Below are 22,382 nucleotides of genomic sequence, written 5' to 3'. Positions count from 1 at the left end.
TAATAGTAAGCTGTTCTGAGACTCCTTTGGGTAGTAAAAATGTAGGGTATAAAAACTAATTCCTCTTCATAAGGTAAGTCATCCATAGCTAGATGTGCTATAAACCTCAACACAAACATGATGCCCAGGTGAATGTACTTTTCTTGACTCCCTTGATTTAGATATGAAACAAGCTTCTGACTGGATTGCCTTTATGGTCAATAAATATCTAAGCTTATGTACTTGCTCAGTAGCTCCTTATGTTACAAGGCCAGACTATCACAACTTCATCTGAGTTATTAATTTCTGAGGTGTATGTTTTGGTTCAAAACTAGTGCTATTATGCTATCTATTAGGCGATATTTCTAGTGATGTGATGCGATGTGATACCCAGCTCAGGGTGGAAACTAATAATTACAAAATGTATACATTCACCAATGTCAGTAAACAGAAGGAAAGCAGAAGCATGATAATACTGAACAGATACCAAAGGTCTTAATACTAACTGAAGTTTATTCTTTTAACTATGTATATTTTAAAACTGAAGGCAGAAAAAAATGTGTTGGGAAAGGGGAGGCTGCTATAATTGCTTTTGAAAGAAGTTGGAACTACACAAAACAGACATATCTGAATTTGTTTGGGCACATCTTAGCATCTTAAATGTTCAGCTCCTTGGTTACAGCCAATGAACACCATCAGTGGAACCAATGGGTGTTCAAACAGTGTATATTTTCCTATCACTTAGGGCCAGTCCTTCCCTCTTTTCTAAATTGGCACATCTGACCTCAGGAGAGCGCTCCCCCCATCCATGACTTTTACACTGTAAATATCAAGGCTTTTGTGTTGAGGGTGTAGTTTAGAATGGCATGGGTATCTGACACTTCTGTGGCGTATAAGACAGAAGGGAAGTGGTTGGTGATAGAAAGAAAGCAGGGCTATCCTACTGCTGAGTGAATAGAGAAGCAGCCCTGTCTCAACATGGATGATGACTACCAGAATGAAGTGGACTCTCAGATTGATGAGGACTACCAGAATAAAACAAACTGCCAGAATGAAGATTATAAAAATGACATTTTCATCCAGAAATTACTCTCCATCCCGGAAGTGTCTCCAGTACCTGGGACAGCAAGGGACTCTGAAGGGAGGGAGATGACGGAACAGCCTCACGAAGCTGCTTTAGATCTGCACTGTAAGAAAGGGAAACAGATTTCTTTGGGTAAGCATTGTACTTAATTTTGACTTTCTTATTCCTAAACATAGTCCTGTGTTTCACCCATTATAAAATGCTGCCATGGTTTTCAGTGGGTGGCAGCTGCTGAAGCAACAGTTGTGTTCCAAATTGTGCATACCAATGCAGTTGTGCATACCAGTGCAATCACATCACACTGTGGCCATATTAACGTGTAGCTACTGTCTTGCATGCAAAGTGTGTTTGTGTTCATATGTGTGTTCTAATGTATATTTCAGCCAATAAACGGAAGCATCACATTCTAAAGCCACATCTTTATCAATGTATATTTGCTTATTTGCTGAGGTATTTTACAAGGCTGAATTTAGTTCCCAGAGCATAGAATTCAGCCACATGGATCCTAAAACATTTTCTACAAGTCCTGTTCCCAACTCATACTACTGTAAGATTGATCAACATAAGGGATTCCTCTCTGGTTTGGCATCTTCTCTGGTTTGGCATCTTCATTATACATGAGACTCTAAGTCCTCATGCAACTCATTCTGCACCCAACCACTAGATGAAAGAGCCTGGAATCTTGGCCAGGGCCCAAGAGGATATCCATATGCATAATCATGTGTTTCTAAATTACTGCAACACTGAAATAGTGGACAAATGTGCTGTGTGAATAATCGGAGCTTTTGAATTTGTGAATTGAACTGGTGTTGGGCAAATGAAAGTATGCTGCCAGGTGATGTAGGTAGACCCCATCTATAGCTCTGGCCTTTGACTAAGCCTAGGTTAGAAACTTCAACACAAATCTCGGTAAGTATGGCTGATGTGCAGTAGCAACTGGGAACCTTTCTTATTGTTTGCTGCAGTGTTTTTCTGCTGACCACATGGGAACCTTGATAATGAGCTGCATAGGGATCCAGAATCTGAGCTCCCCCATGGTATATATTCTTGATTCAATCTACGGGATGTAGCTAGGAGGCAGACTGATGTTGGGATAGATTTTACAGAATTTAAAAAATCAGCCACTGTGAAAGTGTTAAAAATTCATGGTCTTAATTTACCATCTTTTTTTTTAAGCAGAGGCTCAGCTGAGAGATAGGATGAAGCTCCCTTCCTCCCAACTACTTTAGCTGTCAGCATATGATAAGACCAGTTCTGATGCTATCTTAACCGGAGATGCCTGAAAGAGGAAGGTGTTTCAGACAGACTTATTTGTGACTCTTCTGAATTCCCCTGCTTTAAAAGCTGGGGAAGCCCTACTATTATTGCTATGAAGAAAAATTACTTTGCTGTGTGTGTTCCACAATTTTGCAGCAAAAGGTATATGGTAGGTGGTACAGACCAATAGGATGGCCAGGGTAGAGGTTTGGGGATCTTCAGTTTGAGAAGAAAGGGGCAAAGCATCATAGGATGAGGAAGCTTAAGTCTAGGGGCTTATCTGCACCTGACCTTGATCTCGACTCTGATCCTGGTCCTCCCACCTGCATTGCTCAGGAATGACTCTGCAGTCATACTACCTGTTCACTGGCAGATCCAAGAGTGGGGGGCTTTTCGCACGCCTTCAAAATCGCACAATGGTTGCCAATTGAAAACGCTACTGATTTGCCGTTATGCACAACGTCGTTGACAATCTGCCACACACCTGAAAACGATCTGCAAAAAACGCTTCCTTGTAGCGCTTTCAGGGAAATCCCCAAAAGTGGATTCACCCTCCGGAAAGCGATACACTCCTGCAACCAATCTGCAACACTAGCGAAAAAGACCTGTGCGTTAACATTGTTGCGGTTTCTACAAAGTCCCTCCCCCTGGTTCTCTCCTCTGATCTTCCGGCGAAGCGATCGCCATTTTTTTTTCTCCGAGCGAGCGGGGATAAACGCACCAGCGAGCCTCTGTTTAGAGGCTTCCCCGGCTTCAGTCCCTCCCCTTCAGTCACTAAGCACAAACAAGAGAAGCCCGTTTGCTGATGTATTTTCCCTTTATTTTTTACACATTCATTCAGCCGAAAATCGGGCCCGTGAGAGGGGGGGGGATTTTTTTTTTTCACTCGGAGGGAGCGTGGCAACGAATAAATGACAGCTCAAGCACACCAGGCAGCTGGATGGGTCTCTCCGTTGCAACGAATCAACACAGATTCATTGCAATGGTTCTGGTTTTTTTTTAAAAAAAACTTTCTTAAAGGGAAAGGGGCTGTTTGGGAGCATGTTAACGGCTGCCCATTGGCTGCTTGACGGCCAGGGGCGGGACGAGCTTGGCAAGAGCGCTTCCTGGCTAGCGATTTCTGCCGAGACCGGAAGCCTGTGGGAAACGCTACAAAACGCAACTGGATTCCACTACAAAGGCAGGTATGCATAACAACGAATTCCACTATTTTAAATGGCGATTTTTCATTCAGCGACCAATTTGCTACAAATATCCCGGTGCGGAATGGATTTCCTCTGCTTCTTCAAGGAAATGCTGGCCCTCGGCACTCTCTTCCAGGTGCAGATCCATTGCCTCCCACCCCAGCCCCGTATCTAGCATGGGCATTGTACAGAGGTCTCTGGTGGTTGGTTGGCTCCTGGCAGCAGCAGACCCTTTCATTTCCAGTGCTGCCTAAAATTTGTCTGAGTTTTCATGCTGCTAAGCTGTTTCCCCTAATTTACAAATCCTCTTTAAGTAATGTGAGAAGCACTCATACAAGAAGGAGTTAAAGATCAGTGGTCTCTACCTCCAACTGCCTTGTCTCTGTCTCACAGGGGGCGGGGGAGAGGGAAATGGGTTGCTCTCTCTTTCCAAGCTTGGCAGTTAGTTTCTTAAAGTGAGGAGGAAACATTTCTGTCTTCCTTTGGGGGAAAAACTGAGAGAAAATGCCAGAAATCCTGGTATAGAGACTTGGAATGCAGTGTGTCTATGGTGGCTGATCAGTAAAGGCTTTTGAAAAGTGCTCCCCCCCTTTACAATAGTTTCTTAAAGAAAGTGTATCCAATGCAGGAGTTTTTGAACTTATTTCGCTTATGAACAGCTCATATTATAAAACTGTTGACCATTTTAAAAAATTTTCAAAAGTAAAAAAATTAAAACTGTGTGGGGAGAAAAGAAGATCCACAGTCAGCCTTGAAGTTATAAAGTTATGGTTTCAAGGCAAGTGCTTTACTAACTAAGCAGTCATAGTTGTATTAAAGTTAATTCCCTGTGGTCTATTCATAATGGTGGCTGAGCCATAATGGTTGCTCTCCCCTCCCCTGAAACATGTGCAGCAGATCGGTAGAAGGGGTGTCAGCTGGAGGCAACCACAGCTTTGTCTTTAACTCCTTCTGATATGAGTGCTTAAGGGGTAGGAAAAGCAGAAAAACACTTCTATTGCACAAAGGTTTAGGCACAATGGAGCCAGTGCTGGAATGGAGGACAGAAAGTCAAAGGGCCTGCTTCGGCTGCACAACAACCAATCAATAGCTCAAAAAAGGTGTGGGGGGATCTCAGAACAGATGCGAACAGGATGTAGATTAAAGACATACCACTTCAATTCAATAAGAATTTAAAGTAAACTGGGAATTCAGCCGCTCTGGTTTCTGTATTTTATCCTTATCACCTGCTCCTACACAATAAGATGTTTGTCTGTGTGTATGTGTGCTAAATACCAAATTCTATGCTTTTGTAACATATGTACAGATGCAAGGATCTGACCTTAGGAACCTCTGATCCAGGTGCTATACTGACTATAGTCTTGCTTCTGAAATACTCCAGTCCTGCCATAATATCTTCACTTGTCGGTTGTTTGCAGCTTGGATTGTATTGAAGGCTGACAAATGGAAAGACTTCAGCAGAATGCCTATTATCATATTCTATGGATTGATACTCCTTTCTTTCATGATGTCAACGGCTGCTTTTGTGATGGCATTACTCAGATGTAAGTCCAGATCTGAAACCTACACCATTTCTTGACCTTGTATCTTCCCAAGGCTTGAGAAGATAACTTTTTAGTTCTGGACCAACCATATCTGGGGGGTGGGGGGAGGTCAGGGTGGGTGAAGAAAAATCTACAGTCAGCATGGCCATGCTTTCAATATGAGGGCTCCTTTTATTTAAAATAAGTTTTTACTGGGTGTGACAAGTTTTAGCTTCAAATTCTAGCAGCCACTAACAGAACAGGAACCTTAATGTAGAAAACTGGTAGTAACAACAGTGATTTCCTTAAAATTCATGCTAAGGATGTTTATCTTGCTGGCTGTAACACAAGAATGCTGTTGTGGGAAGCTGGGAGTCCTCATATAAACTTAGATTATAAAGGAAGCCACATCATTGCATCTGCAAGACCTGGGCAAGGTTGTCAATGATAGGGCATTTGGGAGATCATTAGTTCAGAGGGTCATCATAAGTCAGAAGTGACTGGACAGCACATAACACACATTCACAATGACTATGCTGGCAATGTGACTCCCCTGGTGGTGAAATTGCATGCTGCATTAAGGCTATGCCGAGAGGTCAGGCCAGCTGTATTCTTGAGCATCCCACTATTAATGTATTGGACATGGGTCACAAAAACATCCTGTGAGCAACAGAACCTTTAGATTGTATTCAACCTGTGTTGCGTTATTGCAAAGCTCCATGTATTGTAGGTTTTCCTACATGCCCGGATGGTTGGAGGTATTTCAATGAGAAATGTTACAACTACTCTTCAGAAAATAATGCTTGGAATAATAGTAGAAGGCTCTGTCAAGAGGAGGATGCCAATTTGGTTGTGATTAACCATGAAGAGGAAGAGGTGAGTCTTTGTTTTGTGCTGTATAGAACAAGAGGAGATGTTGAGCTTTTTGCATTTAAGCTATTCCACCATTAGGAATAGGTCTGGAATTTGAGTCACAGGGGCCTAAGTCATTGTGAGACATAGTGCAGTGTTGTGATTTTTGTTACATCTCAGTGGTCTGAACCACAGGACCTTCACAAACAAAACCATAATACCTAATCCATTGAGCTATGTTTTTATGAAGAAGCATTCTACCTTCTCCAGGGAATGTTCTCAGCAGCACAGTTGCACATGGTAGTTACTGATGCTTGTAGAAACCAGGTCCAATGGGAGTAACTTCATGGATGGGGAACTACAGGCAGCAGCTAAGGGTTAAATTCATCTACTTTTTAAAATATTCCCTTAGGATATTCTGGTTTATATGATGAGTTCCAAGGATGTACACTGGATTGGCTTTAGTGATCTGGAAGAAAAAGGAACCTGGAAGTGGGTTGATGGAACACCACCTACTTTTAAGTGAGTTACACTTTCTTCAGTTTCAGAGACCTGTCCTCAGGAGAATAGTTGTTGTTAGGTGCGAAGTCGTGTCCTACCCATCGCGACCCCATGGTCAATGATCCTCCAGGCCTTCCTGTCCTCTACCATTCCACAGAGTCCATTTAAGTTTGCACCTACTGCTTCAGTCCTCCATCCAGCCACCTCATTCTCTGTCGTCCCCTTCTTCTTTTGCCCTTGATCGCTCCCAGCATTAGGCTCTTCTCACGAGGTGGCCAAAGTATTTGAGTTTCATCTTCAGCATTTGGCCTTCTAAGGAGCAGTCAGGGCTGATCTCCTCTAGGACTGACCGGTTTGTTCGCTTTGCAGTCCAAGGGACTCGCAAGAGTCTTCTCCAGCACCAGAGTTTAATTCTTTGACGCTCAGCCTTCCTTATGGTCCAACTTTCGAAGCCATACATTGCAACTGGGAATACCACAGCCTTGAGTAGACGCACTTTTGTTGGCAGGGTGATGTCTCTGCTTTTTAGGATGCTGTCTAGATTTGCAATTGCTTTCCTCCCCAGAAGCAAACGTCTTTTAATTTCTTTGCTGCAGTCCCCATCTGCAGTGATCTTGGAGCCCAGGAAAAATAAAATCTGTCACTATCTCCATTTCTTCCCCATCAGGAGAATACTGGGAAGGAAAGGTTCATGGGAATGTATCAACTAATGGGAAGGTGTGGCCAGAGAGGAGGGTAGACAGAAACAGTGCCGGCTCACTTTCAAGGGGGATACAATCAAGGAGCTTACAGTTTTGCTCTAGAAGAGGCTTGATGGGGGTCTTAACTAGTCCAGCAGAGACATGTTTATCCATGCTCAGCCTCTCCTTAGACGGGTAACTCCTGTCTCAAGGTTCATAAGACAGTAAGGCTAGAGTGACTCTTATTACCTCAGGGCTTGGTGGGAAAGGCAAAGGGAACCCTCCTGAGCTACAGAATTTTCCAAGGAATTGTTAGAGTCAGAACGTGAGAGAAACACTTCATTCTCTCTCAAGGGGGATGAATGCCTACAGAGGTGGTTTCTAATCCTCATCTTCTGCATCCTCCTCCTGATGGGAAAGAGTTGGAGGGTGCTTAGGGTGCTGTAGATGTTTTACAATCCACCATCATGGGAGAGATCCTCATAGCAGGTACAAAGGAGCCCCCATGCAACATCATTTCTGAGACGGCTTATTCTTTCTACCACTCACCAAAAAACAGCAATCCCAGCACAGATGGAAATACTAACACACACTGTAAGTCAATATGGTACTGAATAGAAATGGTGTGACTCTCTAGCAGAGGACATTACATTTAAAAAAATGTCACAAGTAATCCATATCAGAAAGAGTCCAAAGATACATTGTGAGGGGATCAGGATCTGTTGGAATATGCAAGATTTGCAGTGTGCATGATTGAACAGAATACAGAGAGTGTCTTTCAGGGGGCATTGGAGGAGATGTGTAGTTAGCATAGTTAATGTACTTCCTGATGATTTTCAAATACTCTCCTGGTTCTTTGAGCCTACTTCCTCCCTGCTTCCCTCTAGCACAGAACAGTTAGACAGTCAAGAATTTTTCTCTTTCTATGATTCTATACAAAGTTTGTTTCTATTTTATTCTTAAAGCAGACTAGTGCTGCACTCCTTTGTATATCTAAACTCTGCCAACAGGAACCACCTTCAGAGGCAATGATCGCCTCAAGAGAGGGAAACCTGGGAGGACAAATCAGAAGAGAAGCCACAGTTGCCCTTTCCCCAGCCCCATGCCTTACCTGATATGCTGCATGTCCCCTCTAAGTATGAGTAAAAACAAATGAAAATTCTCTTTTTTAGAAATTGGTATACTGGAGAGCCAAACAATAGTGTGGATGAAGCATCTGAGTATTGTGCAGTTCTACAGAAGGAATACAACTTCATGTGGAATGCTCTTCCGTGCAACAATAAATATAAATACATTTGTGAGAAGAACATGCGGCTTGCCTGTGTCTGGCAGTCCCTTTGTATTTCATATTGAAAGTTTTCTTTAAGGTTTTTGTGTTCATGTAAAAAGAATCCATTGCTAAGTATCATCCTATTCTATGCAACTGTGGCATAGAGAGCAGTTTATATTTGTTTTTCTTTGAGACACTGCAAGCAGCTTCTAGTTACTCACTTTTAGAAGGAAGGAAGGAGACATTTCATCTTTTCAGGGAGGGAGATTTGGACTGGATACAAACTTTCATGTATATACAGGTTTGAAAACTATTAAATTTGTTTCTAACTCTCTGGGGATGGTGGCTGTTTTCATACTATCAACCTTTAGGTGGGGCTTAAAATACTGGCCAAACTTATTTCTATTTCACCTTTCTTCTTGGTTCAAGGTGGCTTACAATAATAGTTCAAATAGCCCTAATTAAAACCAAAGATAAAATTGCAAACCCCAAATCCCTCTCCCCCCGCCTAAAATAATGCCTGACATTTAAACCCTCTCAAAATCCATGGTAAACAAGACAGCCATGAAGCCCCTTTTCAAGATCTCAAGGGAGGGGGCCCTCCACACCTCTTCAGTGAGCCCATTCCACAGAGCTGGAGCCATGATGGAAAAGTTCTGGATTCTGGTCAGGGCCAGACAGGCCACTTCAAACTGACAGATGGCTGCCTGATTACTGTAGCTGGTATACAGGGTCATATGGAAGGATACAGTCCTTTAAATATGTGGTTGACAGGCCATGAAGTGCTTTTAAAGTCAAAGCCAGCACTTTGACTTGGAAACAGACTGGCAGCCAGTGTAGCTTTTTCAGAATGTGTCAAGTATGTTCCTGGTGGCTAGCCCCATTCTGAACCAGATATATAAAGTCGTGGGAGCCAGGAGGAAGGTCTCTTTGGGTGCTAATTCCATCAAAGCAGGCAGAGCTCTAAACTGAGGTCTGGAGGAGGTGGGCACTGCCATGCGCTGGCATACACGCTTGAAGGTAATGGAAGTCCTGTAAAAGATATGTAACTTTCTAAGTTAGAGTCTGACTTATATTTAACAACAGATAGGGCATGTATAGGTGGAGGGTCTGTATTTCACCCTTTTCTTTTGAATCCCTTTCTCAGTCTGGAGCTGTGCTAAGAATATGTTTGTGAATATTTTTTAAAATAAATAAATAATAGAATCATAGAATAACAGAGTTAGAAGGAATCTCATGGGTCATTTAGTCCAACCCCCTGTACTATGCAAGACACTCGCATACCTATCGCTCATCCACTGTAACCTGCCACCCCCTTGACCCTTCACAGAATCAGCCTCTCCGTCAGATGGCTATCTAGCCTCTGTTTAAAGATTTCCAAAGATGGAGAACCCACCACCTCCCAAGGAAGCCTGTTCCACTGAGAAACTGCTCTAACTGTCAGGAACTTCTTCCTGATGTTTAGACGGAATTTTTTTGAATTAATTTCATCCCATTGGTTCTGGTCTGCCCCGCCGGGGCAAGAGAGAACAACTCTGCTCCATCCTCTATATGGCACCCTTTTAAATACTTGAAGATGGCTATCAAATCCCTTCTCAGTCATCTCCTCTCCAGGCTAAACAGACCAAGCTCCCCCAACCTTTCTTCATACGCCTTGGTCTCCAAACCCCTCACCATCTTTGTTGCCCTCCTCTGGACACATTCTACTTTGTCTACATCCTTTATAACTTTTCATCCTAGTAGTGGTTCACTGTGCCACACTGACCTCCACCATCTTAGACATGCTATTTGAAAAGGAGCACCAGGAGGAAGGGGAAGGTAGTCCATTGTACCTTTTTCTGGGATTGCAGACATACAATATGGGCTCAAATTCAAATTTTCAAATAACGTTTATTTACAGTCATTTAGACCAGTTAAAAGAATATGGGGGGGGGGTCATTTTTAGCACTCCCCGAAGAATATCTAGTCTTATGCAGCTGTAAAAACATTTGGCATGAACCATATAACAGTGAAAGAAAATTTTGTTCAAATTTAAAATAATAATAATAATAATAATAATTATTATTATTATTATTATTATTATTATTATTATTATTATTATTATTATTATTATTATATTTCGATTTATTTCCCGCCTCTTCTGGAAGGCTTGAGGCGGGTGACAATGATCTTAACCCCATTAAAACCCATTAAAAGCCCCATTAAAATATTAATACCAACATGGTGTCAAAGAGAAAATACCCCATCCCTCCCCATACTAATAGCAGAGATAATGGAGGAGTGCAATGTACACTTCCTAACTCCGGGGGGGGGGGTGATGTCCCGAGTTCGCTGACCCCAGCCTCAACCATAGACCTAGTGGAAGAGCTCCGTCTTGCAGGCCCTACGGAAAGCTGACAAATTCCGCAGGGCCCGCAGCTCACCTGGGAGCTCATTCTACCAGGTAGGTGCCAGGACTGAAAAGGCCCTGGCCCTGGTCGAGGCTAGGCAAGCTTCCTTAGGGCCGGGAATGATCAATAGGTTCTCACCTGCAGAGTGTAAACTCCTGCAGGGAGCATAGGGCAGCAGGCGGTCCCTCAGGTATGTGGCCCAACTCGCGTATGGCCTTAAAGGTTAGAACCAGAACCTTGAACCAGATCTGGGCAGCCACTGGTAACCAATGCAGCTGCCTCAGCACAGGCTGGATATGGGCCCTCCAAGGTGTGCCAGTGAGGACCCTAGCAGCTGCATTTTGCACCAGCTGAAGTTTCCGGGTCAGGGACAAGGGTAGGCCAGCGTAGAGCGAGTTACAGAAATCTAATTTGGAGGTGACTGTCGCATGGATCACTGTGGCCAGATGGTCAGGGGACAAGTAGGGTGCTAGTAGCCGGGCCTGGTGGAGATGGAAGAATGCCTGACCCGCTACTTTCTTGACCTGTGCCTCCATAGTCAGGGAGGCATCAATGGTCACACCCAGATTCCTAGCTTGGGACATGATAGTAAGTTGTGCCGCTGCCAGGGTGAGTAAGCGCGCTGCCTGTTCCCACCCCCTGCCTCCCAACCACAGGACCTCCGTCTTGGAGGGGTTGAGTTTCTTGCAACTCTGCTCGAACCATTCAGCCACCGCTTCCAAACATCTGGCGAATGGTTCCGGGGGGGAGTCCGGGTGGCCGTCCATTAGGAGATAGAGCTGGGTGTCATCAGCATACTGGTGACAACCCAGCCCAAAGCTCTGTACCAGCTGGACCAGAGGGCGCATAAAGATGTTGAACAAAGTGGGGGAGAGGACCGCGCCCTGAGGGACCCCAGAAGAGAGTCTATAGGGCTGCGAGAACTCCTCCCCCACAGCAACCCTCTGGGACCGGTTCTGGAGGAAGGAGCATATCCAGCGTAAAGCTGTGCTCCGTATCCCCGTGCAGGCTAGGCGATGAACCAGTAACTCGTGGTCCACGATGTCAAAGGCCGCCGATAGGTCTAGAAGGACCAACATGGCTGACCCGCCTCTATCCAGCTGGTGACGGAGATCATGAAAGACAATCCCTTCAGAGATTGTTTCCCACAGGCTTCCGGTCTCGGCAGAAATCGCTAGAAAGGAAGCGCTATTGCCAAGCTCGTCCCGCCCCTGGCCGTCAAGCAGCCAATGGGCAGCCATTAGCATGCTCCCAAACAGCCCCTTTCCCTTTAAGAAAGGTTTTAAAAAAAAAAAAAAAAACAGACCCATAGCAACGAATCTAGGTAGATTCCTTGCAACGGAGAGACCCATCCAGCTGCCTAATGTGAGCTGTCATTTGATTGTATGATCGTTGGCACGCTGCCTCGAGTGATAAAAAAAAAAATCCCCGCCCCCTCTCACGGCCCCGATTTTGGGCTGAATTAATGTGTAAAAAATAAAGGGACTTTATTTCAGCAAACGGGCTTTTATGTGGTTTGTGCTTAGTGACTAAAGGTGAAGGACTGAAGCCAGGGAAGCCTCTAAACAGAAAGAGGCTCGCCGGTGCGTTTATCCCCGCTCGCTCCGAGAAAAAAAAATGGCGATCGCTTCGCCGGAAGTTTGGAGGACAGGCTCAGGAGGAGGGACTTTGAAGAACCCACAACAATGGTAACGCACAGGTCTTTAGCGCTAGTGTTGCAGATTGGTTGCCGGAGTGTATCGCTATCCGGAGGGTGAATCCACTTTTCTGGATTCCCCTGAAAGCGCTAAAACGAAGCGCTTTTTGCTGATCGGTTTCAGGAGTGTTGCAGATTGTCTACGACGTCATGGGTAATGCCAAATTAGTAGCGTTTTCAATTAGCAACCATTGTGCTATTTTTAAGCCGTGCGAAATGGCCCCCATATTTTCACACCCATGCCCTCATTTGTTTCCAAACCACCACAACCTCCCACACAACACACACTTTCAATCCCATCCCCTTACAGACTAGACAACTCCTCCCCTTCCTCTTCCCACTGCCAAGCTCTAGCGCCTGTTGTATTCTTGGATACAACGGGCTTTGCCCCTAGTAAAATACATTAAAAGCATAAATCCCCCTGTTAAAAGCATAAAATCCTGGTGGCAAAAAAAGCCTATCCTCCTCCATCCCAAATCAAACAACTCCCTCTCTGTCCCTCAAGGGACAATCTATGAGTGCCAACAGTCCGCTGCCAATGACAATCTAACTTAGAGGGGCCCTTCCAATCTTCTGCACCCTGACCTCAACCGAAGACCTAGCGGAAGAGCTCCATCTTACAGGCTCTGTGGAACCCAGAACGCTCTTGCAGGGCTCTCAGTTCTTGTGGGAGCTCATTCCACCAGACTGGGGCCAGGACAGAAAAAGCCCTGGCCCTAGTCAAGGCAAGGTGAACCTCCCAAAGGCTGAGTACCACCAGCAAGTTGGTACCTGCACAGCATAGGGCTCTGAAGGGGGCATAAGGCAACAGGAGGTCCCTCAGATATATGGGTCCTAGATCGCAAAGGGCCTTAAAGATTAAAGCCAAAACCTTGAACTTGATCTGGGTCGCAACCAGCAACCAATGCAGCTGCCTCAGCACAGGCTGGATGTGAGCCCTCGGAGGTGTTCCTGTGAGGACTCTAGTGGCTGCATTCTGTACCAGCTGCAATTTCAGGTCAGAGACAAGGGTAGGCCAGTGTAGAGCAAGTTACAGAAGTCAATTCTGGAGGTGACCTATCACATGGATCACCATGGCCAGGTGCTCTGAGGACAGGTAGGGCATTAGTAGCCTTGCTTGGCATCGTTAAAAAAGTGCCTGTCGGGCTACCCTTGTGATCTGCACCTCCATAGAAAGGGAAGCATCAAGGATCACCCCCAAATTTTTGGCAAGGGGCTCAGTGTTAACTTGTGTCAGGTAAAGTAAATGCGCTTCCTGACCCGCCCCTTTCTCCCTAGCCATAGGACCTCCATCTTGGAGGGGCTAAGTTTCAGACAACTCTGCTCAAGCCACCCAGCTATGGCTTCCAAACACCTGGTGAATGGTTCTGGAGCGGAGTCCAGGCAGCTGTCCATGAGGAGATAGAGCTGGGTGTCATATTGATGACAGCCCAGCCCAAAGCTTCGCACCAACTGAGCCACTGGGCGCATAAAAATGTTAAAGTGTGTAGGGAGAGCACTACCCCCTTTGGAACTCCAGAAGGGAGCTGGAAAGGACAGCTCACCCCCCTTCAGAGAAATTGGCATGGATGTAAAATGTGGAAGCTAGCCAACCAGCCAATCAATCCATCAATTATTTATCATTCCCATTGTGAAGAGAGAGAGAGAGAGAGAGAGAGAGAGAGAGAGAGAGAGAGAGAGAGAGAGAGAGAGAGAGAGGAGGCCTGTACAGCAACAGGGGAAGTGGGCTCCAGTGACATCTAATGTTCTCAGCAGCCATCCAAACTTCTGGGAAAGACTGCATAACCCCTGGAGAACTCTCGAATGAGCCTGATTTAGAGGCTCACTCACATAAGCACCTTATATGGGGAGGGAGAATTGTTTTATGCACACCACAAAACCAAAAACTCCCCTCTAAGTTATTAGAAACTCTGACTATCCATGATGAAAGATGTCATTGATGGACCATTTTCATTAAATCATCTCTAAGCAAATGACCAATGGGAAAAGATGAACAATTTATTTATTTATTTGTTTGTTTGTTTGTTTATTTATTTATGGTTCAATATATAGACTACCTTTCCCCAATAATGGGCTCAGAATGGTTTACAACAGCTGTATACATTTAAAAGCTACAAAACTATACAAAAATAATAAAATACAATTGGTTCCATAGCTACCACAGTTTAGTAAAATATCCCCTATAAAGAACATGGAGAGGAGAGGAGAGGAGAGGAGGGAGGCCCCACAGTATTTCTGGGCTGATCTGGCCTCACCCAGACACCTGGCAGAAGAGCGCTATTTTACTGACCCTGAGGAATTTTGACAGCTCTGTCAGGCAACGCATTCTACCAGGTGGGAGCCAAGTCCAAAAAGGTCAAGGCCCACCAGATCTCTCTGGGGCCAGGCATCACCAAAGAATGTTCCACTCTTCATGGAACATACTGGGAACACAATGAGTAATCATATATGTCCAAAGAGCACCATCCGTCTCCTACCGTACACTACTTTGACAGAACTATTTTTCCTTTGGCTCACATCACCATTTTGAACCTATTTCATTGAATAAATGAGATTTTCTTTTGAGTACACCTGCTTATTTGTGCTCCCTCAGGGCTTCAGTTTTAGAAGTAAATTGGTCTTTATTTGCAAATATTAAAAAACAGATAGAATTACTGCAAATGTATGCCAACTCAAATGCAATTACCATTGTCTCATATGTAGAAATAATTTGCCATAACTGGCCTCCTCCCAGAAGGTGTCTGTGTTTGCACTGCTGGGATATCTTTTTTAGCAAGGGCCCGGGCAGAATGATGTCATTGAAGAGCAAACTTTCTGCATTTTGGATTTTGTTCTTGCTGGCCACTACTGACATTTCCATGGCTTTTCACAAATACTGCCGAACAGTGTCTCTCCACATCCAAGATCATTCCAGTAGCCATCTTTTTGAATCATGCCACAGTCCTCACCAGTGCCATAATTATTAGGCTCTCCTAGATTCCAGTTTCTATGGAAGACAAGTGATGGCAATGTCAGTACAATTCCTGAGAGATTGTGTTTACACAATATTTGGTGATAACCAGTAATGGGTTGTGTAGAGAAATATCTTTCACTTTACCACATCACCCAAATGGGAGTTTGGAAGTTGCAAAATCTCCATCTTCAGTCCAAGAAGTCAACTTGTGCATTCATTTTTAATTACCATAACAACATAAATTGGATATTTAATAATTATTGTAATTAATAGGAAAGTAAAATAATGTTATAATGTTATACTGTTATGTTATACTGTCACCCGGTTTATCAATTAATAATATGAATGTTATTATATGTATGGTTTCATGTACAGTTTCAGTTATATGTAAACCGCTCTGAGCCTCTGGGGAGGGCGGTATATAAATATGAATGAATGAATGAAAATAAAATCCCCACATAAACAACTTGTAATTAAAAAGACTGGTTTTCTTTCATTTTGTTTTGGTTTCTTTCATTATTGTAGCCTAATAAGGACATAGAGGGAGTACTTATGTTCTTTAGGCCAGTGGTCCCCAACCTGCGGGCCGCGGCCCGGGAAGCTTCTTACTGCGGGGAGGGCGGGGAGAGGGAACCAGGGCCGGGCCGCGCCTGCGCGGCCCGATCCACAGGTGCGGCCCACGGTCGCGGCCGGGCGCGGCTCGCGGGCGCGGCCCGATTCGCGGGTGCGGCTCGCGGGCGCGGCCGGGCGCGGCTCGTGGGCGTGGCCCGCGCGGTCCCTGCGGGCGCGGCCCAATGCCCTGCCGGTCCCCAGCCTAATAAAGGTTGGGGACCACTGCTTTAGGCAGTCTTTTTCAACCTTTTGACCATGGAGTAACCCCTGAAATATTCTTTAGGCTTCAGGTAACTCTGAAAGTGATGCCATCTAGCCATGCCTCACTGCTATACCCCCCCCCCAAAGTCACATGTCTATAATCTGCATGGCATCACTCATAAAATAAAATGCTTGTTCCATAAGTAGTTAGTTACTAGTAACCCTGGTTGGGAATGTCTGTCCTTAGGGGAGGAGACAGGTTCTGGCTTTTCTTGCCTGACTGAAAACTGTAGTCACTAGGACTACGTATATTCCAAGCCTAAAAAATAGATAGTTTTCCCCCTCTCCTTCCAGTGCCTGCTCAGGTGTGCCAAATGTTTCCTTGTTGTCTGCACTCCTCCACTTGCTTGCTGCCCTCCAAACCTTGTCCCCCATTCAAGCCTCATGGTCCTCTTGCCTTGATACCTTACCTTCCTTGTGCCACCAAATGCCCTCTCCTTGTCAGTCTATCTCTTCCTCATACTACTGTGGCTGCAATGCTGTCAGTGCTACTTTTTATCATCTTTCCTATCATTTCTCCCATGTACTTCAATGTTAAACATAGGTGCCTTTCATTGCCTCAGAAGGGGTGGGTAGGACTTAATTTTATCTGTCTGAGATCTGGTAATGTGGGTGTCCTTGGGATTACTTCTGTCCCACTGAATATTTTTCCATTTGGATGGAAAACCAGCCCTGAGACAAGGTGCAGAAGTCTTCTATTGAAACCAATGGGAAATAGTTACAAAATTGAATTAGGAAAAAAAGAAGAGTTGATGTTTTATACTCCGCTTATCTCTACCAGGAGTCTCAAAGTGGCTTACAACTGCCTTTCTTTCCTGTCTCCAGTGGGCCCTCTGAATGTGCAGCAGGGGAAAGCAGCACAGCCGCAGATGCATTCTAGCCCTGACAGCTCACCTGAATAATGCAGATGAAGCAGAAGGCTGAATGTCGAAGGAGCCAGAGACTGCAGGCAAAGTAGATGGTCAAAGTAGATGGGGCCCAGATGGGATAGCTCCTGGGGAGGATGAGTGAGTCCTCCCCCAGGTGCAGCCAATTAGCTGGGCTGTTTTTAGAAGAGACAGCAGCAGCTCTTCGGCATGGGTGCAATCTATGCAGAAACCCTCCTGTCTGGCTTGGATTCCTTGGTCTGCAAACTTCTGACTCCTGGCAAACAGCTTTTGACTACACACCTGGTAATTGGACTGGCTTTGTTGAATATGTGCTTATCTGGACTCTGACCTTGGCTTTCCCTCGCCCTTAACTCTGCTTGCTTTGATTCCTAATGACTTGGACTGGACTTTGACTGGACTTTGACTTTGCTCTGGTGTGGACTCCAGTTAGGCTCTGTAGCCCAGGCACCTCCTGCCACTGCTTGTGGCCAGCTAGGGCAGCATACCTTGCACCCACCACCATCCCTTGCTAGAGGCTGGAACTAAGAGCCAGTAACTCCAGCCAGGATGGACCAAGCCACAGCAGCAAACTTGGCTGCCCACAACCAGTTGCTGGAGCAACAGGTGGCTGGCCTGAATGCTCAAAACCAAGCCTTAGAGACCCGGGTGCAGCAACTTACCACTGCAGAATTGGGTCTTCAGCAAGCAGCTGGGGCTGCTGCCCAGGGTCCTTTGCCCTCCTGCCCTCTCAAGGCTCCAGAGAAGTATGAGGGGCAGCGGGAGGATTTTTTCATGTTCCTGACACCAATGAAGATGTTCATTGGTGCCCGTCCATGGAAATTCCCCACAGAACAGGCCAAGGTCAGCTTCACCATCAGCCTGCTTAAAGGGCCAGCTGCCCAGTGGGCTATACCACTTCTGATTGCCAATGCTCCTGAGCTGGCCAATTTCCAGGATTTGTGGCTAAAGTGAAAGAAACTTTTGGGGTGCACAGAAGGTGATCCAGGCCAATCGCTGTCTGCAGCAGCTGCGCCAGGGGACAAGATCTGTGTGGGAATATGCTGCAGAGTTCCAGATCCTAGCACAGGACCTGGATTGGAACGAACCTGCTTTGCTGGATTGGTTCATGGCAGGACTGGCAAAGGAGGTACTGGATGAGCTGGCCCACGTAGATAGGCCACGCCACATGAGTGATCTGGTACAGCTGTGCTATCGCATCGACAACAGGCTGGAAGAACGCCACCTCACTCGGTCTGACACCATCCACATGGCTGTGGAAATTCGTCTTTACCACTCCCAAGGCAGCGGTAACCCTGGATCTGGGGGAGCCAGTGTGCGGCCTCGGTTGGACCCCAGTGAAAAGCAGCATCAGCATACATAGAACCTGTGCCTGTACTGCGGTGGTGCAGGTCATTATGCAGGTCAGTGCCCTGAAAAGACCAAGCCGGCGGGAAACGCCAGCTCCCAGGCAACCTCAGCTCTGTCTGCCTGGGAGGAACCATCAGGACCGTTCCAGGTTTGATGTACCTACTGCTGCCTGTGTGCCTGCAATTGCCACAGGGGCAGTGACTCCTTGTCCACGCCTTGGTAGAATCCAGAGCCACCTGTTCCTACATCGACACCATCTTCCAGTGCCAGAATCCTGTACCCTTCACCAAGAAACAGGTCCTGGCCGAAGTGGAAGCTATAGATGGGTGATTAATCGAGGCCGAATGGGTAAAAAGGGAGACACAGCCGTTGTTCCTCCAGGTACAACAGCATACTGAGACCATCATGTTTGATGTAGCTCACATGTCTCATTTTCCATTGGTGCTTGGAATGGACTGGCTAGCCAAGCATAACTCCTGCATAGATTGGGTAAAGCTGGACTTGCGCTTTGCCCGGGACTGCCTCACACCCCTGCCCCACCTACCATCAAAGGGCTTCCACCTGAGTACCAGGACTTTGTGGATGTCTTCGAAGAAAAAGGGGCAGACCAACTCCCTCTGCACTGGCCCTACGATTGCAGCATTGATTTGAAACCTCAAGCCTGACTCCCTGTCAAACGGTTGTATGCCCTGTCGGAGCCCAAACGCCAGGCCCTCCAGGATTTCCTGGATAAGAATCTCCAGGGAGGTTTTATTCATCCCTCCACTGGTCCTACCTGTTCGTGAAAAAGAAGGTAGGGGACTTAAGCATGTACCATGATTATTGGGCACTCAACGATATCACCATCAGGGACCACTACCCATTGCACCTCATCTCCGAGCTCCTGGAACAAGTCCAGGGAGCCCACGTGTTCACCAAGCTAGACCTGCACGTGGCTTACAACCTCATCTGGATCTGTGCCGGGGATGAGTGGAAGACCGCCCTTGGAATCCGGTATGGCCAATTTGAGTACCTGGTGATGCCTTTTGGGCTCTGGGCTCTGCAATGTACCTGTCGTGTTCCCGCGTTTCATTAATGACATTTTCTGGAATTTGCTGGACAATTTTGTTGTCATTTATCTCAATGACATCCCGTCAGCCAGAACTACATACTGGGCACGTCCGCCAGGTCTTGCAACAGCTATGAGACCATGGCTTATATGCCAAACTCTTGAAGTGCGATTTTTCCCAGGAGACAGTCCTGACAGTTCGCCTGAACGACACAGACAAAGCAGAAGGATTGTGTTTGGTGAACGCCGAAGGAGCCAGAGACTGCAGGCACGCTGTCAAAGTAGAAGGGGCCCAGCTGGGATAGCTCCTGGGGAGGATGAGTGAGTCCTCCCCCAGGTGCAGCCAATTAGCTGGGCTGCTTTTAGGAGAGACAGCAGCAGGTCTTCGGCATGGGCGCAATCTATGCAGAAACCCTCCTGTCCGGCTTGGATTCCTTGGTCTGCAAACTTCTGACTCCCATCGGCTTCCCTGACTCCTGGCAAACCTCCACAGTACCAAAGGTGGCCTTTTTAGAATTTGCAAGGAAAGCCTCTTCACCAGTCCAGAAGATAGTCTCCTGCCATGCAGGACTCAAGCTGAGCCCTATAATCCCCATGGCCTTCTTCCAATCCACAGGAATGCTGTGGCAGAGAGCCCATACTAGGGATTCCAACCTCCAGGTAGAACTTGGGGATCCCCTGGGATTCCAGTTCACCTCCAGACTACAAAGATTGGTTCCCCTGGAGAAAATGGATGCTTTGAAGGGTGTACTCTATGGCACTATGCCCCACTGAGTTCCCTATTCTCTCTAGGCTCCATCCCCCAACCTCCAGGAGTTTCTCAGCCTAGAGCTGGCAACCCTACCCACCACCATCCACTGCTGGTGGCCAAGGGGGCCCTGGTGGCAACTTTAGCCTGGGTAAAAGTGGCACCAGGAGGTGAAATGCCAGGCTGGCTGGCTGCAATACCAGAGCAGAGTAGTGTGCTGAGGATAAGTCCTTGCAGGATCATGGCTAGTGTGCAGAGCTGCCTCACACACTCCAGCACTTGTTGGCAGTACAGCTGGACTCAGTTACAAACCAGCCTACATAAGCACTGACCTGGAAAGACAGCATTACTTGAGCAGGTGGTTCACAAGGCCACAATTTTTGCCTATTCGATCTCACTCCCAACACTGGTTGACTCCTGTGTATCAAATGTTGCCTGCTCCTGAGGCCCAGACCTTACTTGGTGATAACTTGCAAGATTTTATTGTGTTTTAACTATTTATGTTGTAAACCGCCCTGAGACCTATTGGGAGAAGGGCGGTCTAAAAATTAAATAATAATAATAATAATAATAATAATAATAATAATAATAATAATAATAAAAAAAAGATTAGAACTAACCCTCGAGGACACCAGCTAGGTCAGAACTCTTTTGTAATTAATAACAACAATGAAACAAACACCTGTGCACTGTAATACAAGATTAGGGAAAGGGTTTTCTTAATATAGCAATATCTAGTACTTGTCAAATGGTTAAAGAAAAACTTGACCTGGGTATATCACCTTTCAAATTATACTGGATTAGACAAGAATACAATGTCCTACAAAACGTCAAAAATATGACGTTTGCAAAGGGTAAGACTCCCACTTCTTTAATCGGGTGTGGAATGGCCCTAGGTAATTGGTTTTATTCCACTTCATTGAGTGTCAGACTGTCAATATTAAATGAACATACTTGAAAAGTCAACTTTCCAGGCAAAAGCCTCCAGCATATTGGATATCATGAATGTGTTGCCTTCTTTAGTGGTTACTTATAACTCAATTCAGGTCTTTGGGATACACAATTTGAATAAGATAATTTTTTGCTGAGTTTATGGGAAGTATAGAACAATTTCTCAGAAGTGGGGGAAGTGATTGATCTTACTCTTGGGCTCTGGGTATATGATTTAAGAATAATAGAATCATAGAGTTGGAAGGTACCTCCTGCATCCTTTAGTCCAAGCCCCTGAACTGTGCAGGACACTCACAATTCTATCGTTCATCTACTGTAACCTGCCACCCCCTTGAATCTTCACAGAATCAGCCTCTCCATCAGATGGCTATCCAGCCTCTGTTGAAAAAATTTCAAAGATGGAGAACCCACTACCTCCCGAGGAAGCCTGTTCCACTGAGAAACCACTCTGCCAGGAACTTCTTCCTGATGTTTAGACGGAATTTCTTTTGAATTAATTTCATCCCATTGTATCAGGTCCGTCCCCCTGGGGCAAGAGAGAACAACTCTGCTCCATCCTCTATATGGCACCCTTTTAAATACTTTAAGATGGCTATTAGATTCCCCTCTCAGTCATCTACTCTCCAGATTAAACAGACCAAGCTCCCCCAACCTTTCCTCTTATGTCTTGGTCTCCAAACCCCTCACCATCTTTGTTGCCCTCCTCTGGACATGCTCCAGTTTGTCTACATCCAACTGTGGTGCCCCAAACTGAACACAGTACTCCAAACCAGAGCACAGTAAAGCAGTACCATCAACTCCCGTGATCTGCACACGATACTCCATTTGATTTTGAAGGAATAGAATTTATTCTAAGTATACCCCACCCCACCCCCCAAGTGTTTATTTAAAAGGTGCTGAGAAACATGTACACATATTACTAGACTTACGTGTAGGTTAGAGGACTATTATCTAGCCATACGAATGTGTTTTCATTTTTCATATCATGGAGACCAATCCAGTAGTCGGCGGTTTTTTTCGTTGCTTGGAGAAATGCCTGCAACACAAACCCATTTACATTATTTCACTAAAATATACCATACTGAGAGTATAATCTGTACCTCACCTCTTGAATTCAACTTTAACATATCTGTGCTAGAGATTTTAGATTTGGTAT

At 45.6% G+C, this 22,382-nt stretch overlaps 2 protein-coding genes across 2 annotated transcripts in view; one reads left to right on the top strand and one right to left on the bottom strand.

Annotated features, from left to right (window-relative positions):
• Positions 1-782: 782 nt before the first annotated feature.
• LOC143832657 (uncharacterized) lies at positions 783-10,340 on the top strand. Its single transcript, XM_077327384.1, has 5 exons — positions 783-1,195; positions 4,923-5,048; positions 5,758-5,903; positions 6,292-6,401; positions 8,233-10,340. The coding sequence occupies exons 1-5, from the start codon at positions 958-960 to the stop codon at positions 8,411-8,413; spliced, it is 801 nt and encodes a 266-aa protein (XP_077183499.1). The 5' UTR covers positions 783-957; the 3' UTR covers positions 8,414-10,340.
• Positions 10,341-14,400: 4,060 nt separating this feature from the next.
• Positions 14,401-22,382, bottom strand: part of LOC143832656 (CD209 antigen-like protein C) — a 28,636-nt gene continuing 20,654 nt past the window's right edge. Inside the window, exons 8-9 of the mRNA XM_077327383.1 lie at positions 22,156-22,262; positions 14,401-15,402 (exon numbers count right to left, since the gene is read on the bottom strand). Coding sequence (XP_077183498.1) covers positions 15,261-15,402; positions 22,156-22,262 — 249 coding nt within the window. The 3' untranslated portion in view covers positions 14,401-15,260. The remainder of the gene's footprint in view (positions 15,403-22,155; positions 22,263-22,382) is intronic.

The sequence above is a fragment of the Paroedura picta genome, chromosome 3, assembly GCF_049243985.1.
Source record: "Paroedura picta isolate Pp20150507F chromosome 3, Ppicta_v3.0, whole genome shotgun sequence".
NCBI classification, from domain to species: Eukaryota; Metazoa; Chordata; class Lepidosauria; order Squamata; family Gekkonidae; genus Paroedura; species Paroedura picta.
This window is presented reverse-complemented; position numbering and strand designations above follow the sequence as displayed.

Bases quoted from the DNA above. Each gene is read 5' to 3' on its own strand.
- LOC143832657 (XM_077327384.1), top strand. From the start codon at position 958: ATGGATGATGACTACCAGAATGAAGTGGACTCTCAGATTGATGAGGAC. The intron at 5,049-5,757 runs GTAAGTCCAGAT...CATGTATTGTAG, and splicing joins TGTGATGGCATTACTCAGAT to GTTTTCCTACATGCCCGGAT. The intron at 6,402-8,232 runs GTGAGTTACACT...TCTCTTTTTTAG, and splicing joins GGAACACCACCTACTTTTAA to AAATTGGTATACTGGAGAGC.